The sequence below is a fragment of the Leuciscus leuciscus genome (genome assembly GCF_965113295.1).
Source record: "Leuciscus leuciscus genome assembly, chromosome: 23".
Classification (NCBI taxonomy): Eukaryota; Metazoa; Chordata; class Actinopteri; order Cypriniformes; family Leuciscidae; genus Leuciscus; species Leuciscus leuciscus.
In genome coordinates, this window is record NC_138747.1 from 10872689 (window position 1) to 10883375 (window position 10687).

General features: G+C 39.2%; 1 protein-coding gene across 2 annotated transcripts; it reads left to right on the top strand.

Moving 5' to 3' along the window:
- The first annotated feature begins 298 nt into the window (after nucleotides 1-298).
- Nucleotides 299-5127, top strand: cstf1 (cleavage stimulation factor, 3' pre-RNA, subunit 1). Of its 2 annotated transcripts, none has more exons than XM_082155036.1 (6): nucleotides 299-370; nucleotides 711-888; nucleotides 1472-1749; nucleotides 2208-2405; nucleotides 3662-4052; nucleotides 4411-5127. In XM_082155036.1, exons 2-6 carry the CDS (start codon nucleotides 720-722, stop codon nucleotides 4668-4670), a joined length of 1296 nt encoding a protein of 431 aa, XP_082011162.1. In that variant the 5' UTR covers nucleotides 299-370; nucleotides 711-719; the 3' UTR covers nucleotides 4671-5127. The 2 variants fall into 2 exon arrangements, with proteins under 2 accessions (XP_082011162.1, XP_082011161.1); XM_082155035.1 differs by having other exon boundaries at nucleotides 302-377; nucleotides 715-888.
- Nucleotides 5128-10687: the final 5560 nt, after the last annotated feature.

Below are 10687 nucleotides of genomic sequence, written 5' to 3' on the forward strand. Positions count from 1 at the left end.
GCTGTTCAGGGATGTAAACGTATCAATGATATATATTAACCAAAGTTTTTGGATATTTATTTGCACTATATTTTATTTTAATTTCCTAATTGACTTTTAAGCATTACATAAGGATGTTTATATATTTTTTTTTTTAAGTTTTAATTTGATTAGTTATATAGTGTGACTAATATTTGTTAGTGTTTTTTTTTTCTAATATAAAAAATAATCTATGAATTTAAATTTCAACAAAAACAATAAATCAGGGACTTTTATTTTAAATCAGACAGAGACTTTTAATTTATTGGTTTTTTTCCCACAATTCCACCGTATATGCGTACGTCGTGACGTCAGACGTACAGAGCGTGTGTGCAGCTCCTGAAGTAAATTGGTAAGTCGTATTTTATGCAACTTCAATTGAATGAAACTCCGCTTATATTGTAACATTTGCTTACTTCAAGCTTTATTTCAGAAACAGACGCAACCCACCTTTAAAATAATGCGCTGCTGCCTAAGTTATATCACGTAAAGATTTGCGACAACAATGCACTATAATAAACAACAATGATTGTGTTTTGACTCCAAGCGAGTTGCCTACCTAGACTTAGACAACATTCTGAGTATCATAGAACGCATGTTGTTTAAGTAGAATGTAGCTCATTAGGTTTAGAAAGACAAAACGACGTGCATTCTGAGCGTTTCTATCTTAACGTTACTTCATTCACTTGCAGGCAGCAAAGATGTTCCGACCGAAGCCCACATTGAAGGACAGACATCACCTGTACAGGCTGATCATCAGCCAGCTGCTGTATGACGGCTACACCAGCATCGCTAACAGCCTGATCAGTGAGGTGAAGCCCCAGAATGTGGTGTCTCCATCAGAGCAGCTCATGCAGCTGGCCAAGACAGGTAATAGTGCAAGACTTTTTAGTGTATGTAATGTTACCTCCCCTGTATAATTGCTAAATGACTAAACTGAGCCTGTACCGAATAAGACCTTTAATCAATTTTGTTTTGCATCAAAGAATAAACAAAATATTCTAAGAGGGTTGCAATACATGAAATTCTGAAATGAACTCAAGTGTATTATATTATCTATATTATATTACACCCATATAAGTGTTTAACAAGCAATAGAATTAGAGTTCTTTCAATTTTTCTTTCTTCTTATTTACATTTATGAATGTAAAATGTTGCAAGGAAAGTGCTCAAATAATAAGGGTAATATGAAAAGGTTAAAAACACAAATTTCTGCCTCGTACAGAAGTTTAGGGATATATTCCTTTTAACAAAATTATAAACGGCAATCCAACACGGTTGGCTTTAAACATAATTCCAAAAATGAGTAATTGTTAACTCAAAGTGATGACACAAGTAGCAATCGGGTGAAATACTGTTATTAAACTTTATATAAAAATATAGTTTATTGGGTAATGATTATAAATCATATTAAAAGTAATTCTTGTTAAAGTACTTTTATCTGATTTTCTAGGAATGGAGAACGATGACAGTGCGGTGCAGTATGCCATTGGCCGCTCAGACAACGTTGCGCCCGGTGTGGGCATTGACCTGGAGTTTGATGCAGACGTGCAGACCATGTCCCCGGAAGCATCGGAGTACGAGACCTGCTATGTGACGTCCCATAAGGGTCCGTGCCGTGTGGCCACCTACAGCCGTGATGGCCAGCTCATTGCAACGGGCTCCGCCGACGCGTCCATTAAGATCCTGGATACTGAGCGCATGCTGGCCAAAAGTGCCATGCCTCTAGAGGTGAGTGCCACCTTTGCCTAAAGTCAGTGGTTTACGGTTGTTTTTAAAGTCAGCATGAAATGAAAATTCATCATTCATTCAAAATTCATACATCTATTTTCTAAATGCATGTTATAGATCTTATTGTGAACAATTGATCTGGGCATGTCTCTTTTTTTATTATTATTGTGTAATGTTTTGCTTCCAGTGAAAGCAGACTTCTGCATGGTGACGATTTCTCCAATCATTTAGTCCGCTTAAACTCACCCCTGCAAGCCCATGTTTATCTACCTCCAATTTTTAATTCAATGCCCACATTTCAAAATCCAATCAACAGCCTTATTTTTCAGTAATCCATTATGCTAGGATGTACATCACAATTCAGAAGTATAGATCTGCTTCTACTTTCATTTCATCGTGACTAACATGTCGTTTATTTCAGTTGGTGGACAATCTGAACGTGTGATTCTTTGTTACAGGTGATGATGAACGAAACGGCTCAGCAGAACATGGAGAACCACCCTGTGATCAGAACACTGTACGATCATGTGGATGAGGTCACTTGCCTGGCTTTTCACCCGACCGAACAGATCCTGGCCTCCGGCTCTCGGGATTACACCCTCAAACTCTTCGATTATTCAAAGCCATCTGCAAAAAGAGCCTTCAAGCACGTACAGGTATACAGACAAACTAAATCAAGCCACTAAATCAGAGGTCTTCAACCCTGCTCCTGGAGACTCACTGGCTGCGTTCCAGTCCACTTTTAGACACGCACTTGCGAACTTCCCCTAGCACTTCCCCTCGGGGGAATCCCTACCGCCATTTTGAAGTGCGTTCCACTTTGTGAAGTGGGCAAAGGGAAGTTTATATGGACAGACCTTCGTTCCATCGATTTTGACATACTTCATATGTACACTTCAGGCACCTATATGTCCCACAATGCAGTATGACTGTGATGTCACCACATACCTCGTCTAATCACCACCACAACAAACAACTCTATGATATATTAATTATATCTTTTTTTATTTAAAACAACCCAAACACACCTATATACATTTGGATGCTGCATTAAACAAATTCTTAAAGGGAAAAAAAATGTAAATAATAAATAAACTCCATAGCTGATTCCAAGTGATCAAGGGCTTAGGATGTTCCAATTCAGCCCACTGCAGTTTCCGCCAGTAGTGGGCACTCGTGCAACGTAAGCAATGACGTACATCCGAGTGAAGGGCATGACAATTTTGGACTGTCCTGCAGAGTTTAGCTCCATCCCTAATCAAACACACCTGAAGCAGTTAATCAAGCTCTTCAGGATTGCTGGAAAATCAAAAGCTGAAGCAGGTTGGATATTAACTCCTTTGCAGGGCAGTGGGCCTCCAGGAGCAGGGTAGAAGGTTAAACTCTAAGCCTAAGGGTACGTTTACACGACAACAATGTACTAAAGCCGAAACTTTTTTTCAGAAAACGTTGTCAAAATGATCCCGTTCACACGGATGTTGAACACATAATGTTATGAGATCTTTTGTAAAGCATATACAGCTCTAGGGGTCAGAAAATATTCTAAGAATATAGTACTATTCTGAGTGAGTTTTTAAAAGAAAATGAAGGTGTATGTTATATAAGCTGTACATTGGTTGAATGCATTATTGCATTAAACACTTGCACACAAAAAAATCTGCAAGGCCTGGAAGAGAGCAAGCCTCAGCCAAGTGAGAAAAAGTAATGCAAAAGTAACACAACTTACTTTCCATAAAAATGTATGTGGTTATTTACTCTTTTAGGGAGTAATGCAATATTGTAGTTTGTTCCTTTTCAAAGTAACCCTAACACTTGTAATATGACTTTAAAACGGGTTTTCTTGTGACCCTTCATTCATTTGAGCTTTTGGCATGGATTTCTTTGGAATGCTTCTTCTTTTCATTTTCTGCAGGAAGCTGAAATGTTGCGCTCCATCTCTTTCCACCCATCTGGGGATTTCTTGCTGGTGGGCACGCAGCACCCAACTCTGCGCCTTTATGACGTCAACACTTTCCAGTGTTTCGTGTCCTGCAACCCTCTAGATCAGCACACAGACACCATCAGCGGAGTCTGTTACAATCCCAGTGCCAACAGCTACGTCACCTGTAGCAAAGATGGCAGCATCAAACTGTGGGATGGAGTGTCTAACCGGTGTGTGACTACCTTTGAGAAAGCCCACGACGGGGCTGAGGTCTGCTCGGCCGTCTTCTCCAAAAACTCCAAGTATGTTCTGTCCACTGGAAAGGATTCTGTTGCCAAACTCTGGGAAATTTCCACAGGCCGGACTTTGGTCAAGTACACAGGTGAGATGGGCGCAAATCTTGAGCTTGAGAATCTGAATCAAATTGAATCAGGAAATCTGTGTATTTTAGCAAGGCTAGAACACTGTATTGACCAATGAGCATCCAGGAATGAAACTGTTTATTTTATAATACATATTAAGATGGTCTTTTTGTATCAGTAAAAAGAGGTATTTGATATTTCTCCTCATGTAGTTTTCTTGGAACTTCCATTGGCCAATTTGGGGCGAATAAACCAAAACCTTGACACATATGTTGGAAATATGGTGTCTGTCATCAAGCCACCTGTCCAGTGTTTTTCATCATTGTGACTCACACACTCTTTTTCCATCTCACCCTCATTGTGTTTCCTGTCATGCAGGTGCGGGTCTCAGTGGGCGACAAACACACCGCACTCAGGGTGTTTTCAACCACACAGAGGACTATGTGCTGCTGCCGGATGAGAGAACCATCAGCTTGTGCTGCTGGGATTCACGCACAGCCGAGAGGAAGAACCTGCTCTCCTTGGGCCACAATAACATTGTGCGCTGTATCGTCCACTCACCCACCAACCCCGGCTTCATGACCTGCAGCGACGACTTCAGAGCCCGATTCTGGTATCGCCGCACCACCACTGATTAAGAGACATTTGTGTGCTTTGAGACCAAAACGGTCTGAGTTTCTTTTATCAGCAGGTCCCAAACACAGAAATGTCCACACTGTGTATGACTTCACAGGCTCCTTTGCCAAGGCTGCGTATCATTTAACACACAAAAAAGTTTTTTTTGAAGCATCAGAGACCTTTTTGCCTCTTATGACTGCGGTACCTTTGTATTACTGTCGGGTGGTGCTGTTTTACAAATCATCATCTGAGATGCATTGTTTTTAGAACTTTACTTTTTGGATTCAAGGCCATTTAGTAACATCAGAACATTCAGCTGTAAACTGAACTGTAAAAAAAACTTTTTTGTGTTATTTGTGTATCTGACAACAAGTAGATGAGTATTAGTCTAATGGAAAGTGCCTAGGATGACGTCTTTTCAGTTTTGATTTGTGTACTGGTCTCTTTGTTTTATATTAAAAGTCTCTGAGAGAAGTGTTTCTTGTACCGATTTTTAATAGACACATGTCTAAAGCGTTTGTGAATGGCATTGAATCATTAAATCATAGTTGTTAAATTCAGTGTAAAAATCCTGTAGACTCAACACTACAATTCAAAAGTTTGGGGTCGGTGAGAAAATACAGTAAAAACACTAATATGGTGAAATATTATTACAATCAATTGTATTTTATTTTAATATACACTGATGAGCCAAAACATTTTGACCATTTTGACTTGCTGATCATATCCCAACAAGGGCACATATTAAAGGTATTGCGGAGGATTTTCCCGGTTTTTAGAAAAGAACCGCCCTCTCCACTTTTTGAAAAAAATGCACATGCGCAACACTCTCACTGCTCCCGAGAGGGAACGCCTATTAAACGCTAGCATCGCTAATCATAGCTTACATTAACTTTTACTAGCAGTGATTTTAAATGGATTTCTCCAAATAGCATGCCAAACTTTACCTGTCGAGTAGAAACTTAGCGACTGACACATCAGTGGGAAGCCCAACCTGTGCTTTTAGCGCACGCCAGCGTGTGAAATATTCTCCCAAAAACACTCTGGTCTTGTTTCTTTCTTCAGAGGCCTTTCTCTTCTTGTCATACAATTCGTAGACACTTTTTCTCTTGCGACCCTCAGACATTTTGAAAAAAACCCAGTGAGAACGGCGAGCTTCAATGAATGGCTGAAACCATAGCTCACCACACATATACACCTGAAAGTGCGCATGCGCAGAAAGGACGAGCACGTACGACGGCCTTACGTAAACATATCACCAGAATGATTGACAATTAGGAGGACCAATAGTCTTGATGATCCACCCGGAAAAAGAAAATCCTCCACTATACCTTTAAGGTCTGGGTAGATTAGATGGTAAGCAAACAATCAGTTCTCATAATCAATGTTTTGGATGAAGGAGAAATGAGCAGGAATAAAGATCTGAGCAACTTTGACATGAGCCGAATTGTTATGACAAGGCGACTGGGTCGGAATATCTGAAACGGAAAGGCTTGTGTGTTGCTCCCGGTCAGCAGTGGTGAGAATTTACCAACAGTGGTCCAAGGAGGGACAAACCGGCGACAGGGTGTTGGCTATCCTGTCTGGTCTGAGCCAACAGAAGGTGTACTATTGCACAAGTCATGCAAGATTTTAATTATGGTTATGGAGGAATGTGTCAACACAGGGCATCGCACTCTGCTGTCAATGGGGCTGCGTAGTGCCCATGTTCACCGTCGAAAGCATCTACGATGGGCACGTGAGCGTCGAAACGACCTTGGAGCAGTTGGAAGAAGTTTACTTGATCCGATGAGTCCTGATTTCTTTGACATCAACTTCAGGACAATACAACTGCGCCATTTACTTGGAAGTGATGTCACCAGGATTCACCATTGGACGACGACAAGCTGGTGGAGGGAATTTGATGCTCTGGGCAATGCTCTGCTGGGAACACTGGGTCCAGCATTTCATGTGGATGGAAACATGCCACCTACCTAAACATTGTTGCAGACCAGGTATATCCCTTCATGTCAATGGTGTTGCCTGGTGGAAGTGTCCTCTTTCATCAGGATAATGCACCCTGCTGCACTGCACACATAGTGGTGTTGCCCTGGCCTCCAAATACCCAAGATCTCAATCCAATCGAGCATCTGTGGGATGTGCTGGACCAACGAGTTCGATCCACTGTGGCTCCACCTTGCAATCTAGAGGACTTGAAGGATCTGCTGCTAACGTCTTGATGCCAGATACCACAGGACACCTTCAGGGGTCTTCTAGAGTTCATTCCTCGGCGGGTCGGCGCTGTTTTGGTAGAATGTGATTGTAAAGGACTAACAGCATATTAGGCAGGTGTCATATAATGTTTTGGCTCATCTGCGTATTTTAAAATGTAATTTATCCTTGTGATGGCAAAGCTGAATTTTCAGCATCATTACTCTAGTATTCAGTGTCACATCCTTCAATCATTCTAATGTTCTGATGAAACATTCATCACAGTTGAAAGCATTTTTGCTGCTTAATATTTTGTGGAAGCTAGGCTAATTTTTTTTTCCAGGACATTATAAATAAATATCTTCACTGTCACTTACCCCAAACATTTGCGATCCAAACCATGTTTAGGGCCTAGAAATACAATAGAGACTTGAGAAAGAGCACCATGGTTGCATGACAAGGTTGCATCCTCAAATCTTTGTCATGCATCTATTTGCAGTCCTTCCTTTGACTTGATCAGTTCGGCTTGCAGCTTGGATGGGTTTTCTGCAACTGTTTCTTTGGTTTTGTGTCTTCTATGTTTATCTTATTTGTGGCTAGCGCTTTGTGGCAGTGCATTCACAGAAAGAAAGGAAATATTGACCACCACCCCATAGAGACGAAATGGAACAGTCATTTACAGAAGCTACAACCACTGTTTGCAGAGACATTCTCTAGAAAACCCTGGTTGTTTAAAAGCTGGTCTGCAATTGCTAAAACTAACTAACACAATCAGATGAATCATGTACGACATAAACGTCATAGACTCGCGGTTCTGTGGAACTTGTCTTCAAGACATTTAAAAATGCTGATATTTTGGGAAATTCTTCAGTAATGTCAAATGTTACGCCATTTGTTTGTAACATCTAAAAATAGGTTTTTCGCTCTGAGGCAAGAATTGCTTTTTTGAAGCAATCTTTTTCAAGGATTAGTTATAAAAGTATGTCTAAATATTTGACACAGAAGGGTAATTCCTCGGACAGTTTCAAGATCCTCCTTGTCTTGCGCTGGCCAGGCTCTTAAGTACAAAGCCACATTCACAGTGAGTGTTACTCAGCCGGTTTACTGTGTGACAGATCCGTGTTTATTCGTTTGGTTTTAGGGATTGTCAAATGAGCTCAATGGCTTCAAAGGAGAAGTATTTACACACATAATAGGTGTAACAAGTAAACTACAGAGTTGTGTACAGATATAGAGTATCTGTACACTGCTTCTATCAGACCACTACTGCCAATTATGTGTAGCGTAATAATGCAAAGGAAATAATAACTTCCTTATTCTTCGGAAGCCAGTTTTATCAGTGGGCTGTTGTCTTCTGTCATTGATAAATCTGGTGTGATGGACTTTTTTGTAGCACATTTAAGATAGTATCAATATTTTTGTACATATAGAATCTAAAGGTTTTTGCTTGTATAGCATTAGTAAAATTGTCAGTCTTTTAGAGAAATTTAGTCATGAAGCAGGTATTTCTTTACTAGAGGATACAAGTAAATATACAAATGTTTTTAGTTGATAGAATCATATACACTATATTACATCAAATTTGTATACCAATTTTTTTATGTTTATATTTATTACTGCTATCAAATCGATTAATCATATCATCATATTAATCATCATATATATATACATATACAGTCGTGCTCAGAATTAATCATACCCCCTGTAAATATGATCAAAAATGGCTGTAAAAAATAAATCTGCATCGTTTATCGTTTTGATCTTTCATTCAAAAATTTGCCAAAAATCTAACCTTTCATTGAAGTATAAGAATTGAAAGTGGGGGGGAAATCACATTGTGAAATAAATGTTTTTCTCCAAAACACGTTGGCCACAATTATTGATACCCCTAGAATTTTTTTATGAATAAAATATCTCTGAAGTATATTCCCATTAATATTTACCTTTTTTTAGCACACCAGGGTGACTAAACATGAAATTGTCCAGCTATGACTTCTTGTTTCACAGGAGTTTAAATATGAGGAAACACAAAGGCCAAATTCCCTAAATCATCCATCACAATGAGTAAAACCAAAGAATATAGTTCTGATGTGCATCAAAAGATTGTTGAGCATCACAAAATAGAAAGTGGATGTAAGAAAATAGCTAAAGAATTGAAAATCCCCATTTTGACCATCAGGGCAATAATTAAGAAGTTATAATCAACTAAAGATTTTACGAATCTTCCAGGAAGAGGACGTGTGTCTATATTGTCTTAATGGACGGTGAGGATGAAAGTTTGAGTGGCCAAAGACTCTCCAAGGATCACAGATGGAGAATTGCAGAGATTAGTTGAGTCTTGGGGTCAGAAAGCCTATTAAAAAAAATCAAACAACCCCTACATCCCCACATGTTGTTTGGGAGGGTTTCAAGAAAAATGCTCCAAATTCATATTCAAAAACAAACTCCAGCATATTCAGTTGTCAGACACAACTGGAACTTCAGACGGCACAGGGTTCTGTGGTCAGATAAAAAAATTTTTTTAAAAAGCTTTTTGCCAGCAAACACACTCGATGGGTTTGGTGCACACAAGGATAAAAAGTACCCCATGTGTACAATTTAATTGGATCTTTAATGTTGTGGGAATATTTTTCTGCTGGAGGTCCTGGACTTCTTATTCAGATACATGGCATTGTGGATTCTATCAAATATCAACAGATAAAAAATCAAAACCTGACGCCTTCTGCTAGAAATCTTATAATGGGCCGTGGTTGGATCTTCCATCAGGACAACGATCCAAAACAAACATCCAAATCAACACAAAAATGTGTTAGGAAGCACAAAATGAAGCTTCTGCCATAACCGTCCCAGTTCCCTGACCTGATGAGTGGAGTGAACTGAAGAGAAGCAGCGCCAACATGGATCTGGGAATCTGAAGGATCTGGAGAGATTCTGTATGGAGGAATAGTCTCTGATCTCTTGTCAGGTGTTCTCCAAACTCATCAGGCATTATAGGAGAAGACTCAGAGCAGTTTTCTTGGCAAAAGGGGATTGCAAAAAGGTATTTAATAAAAGGGTATCAATAATTGTGGCCAACGTGTTTTGGAGAAAAACATTTATTTCATAATGTGATTTCCCCCCCACTTTCAATTATTTTACTTAAATGAAAGGTTAGATTTTTGCCAATTTTTTGAATGAAAGATCAAAAGGATAAACGATGCAGATTTAGTTTTTTACAGCCATTTTTTATCATATTTACCAGAGGTATGATTAATTCTGAGCCAGACTGTGTATATATATATAATTACTTAGGACACCAAGTGGCAACCAATATTGATTTTCATACCAATTTTCCTTAAACATGGAAATTTACCAATATTACAATAAACTTAAAGGCCCAACAATATGCATATGTACATGACATAGGCTCAAAAGTGAAATATTTAGTCCTCTAGGTGTCTCAGTAGTATATTCTCAATGATTCAGTTAATAATTTTGCTGCCAATAATTAACTGCAGGTAAGTCAATCCATATTTAATATTGTGTGGGCTGTATTTTCTTTTACTTTGTGTTGTTTTGGTCATGTTTTTTGAATATCAGGTGAATTGATTGTATAGTGTAGTGAATCATAATGGTGTAGAGTGTGACTGAATTCTTGCCAGTGCTTTGATGTCAACAACAAAAGATGGAAGTGTAACTTTACACAATTAGAATATTAGTTGGATTTTATTATTTGCGTCCAAAATTGTTTGTTTGCTTTTTAAGTTGTCCGCAACCCCATCAGAAAAGACCTGTCACCCATTTCTGGGTTACGACCCACCAGTTGAGACCCGTTGCTGTATATCATTGGTGTCCCACCCCCACCCAG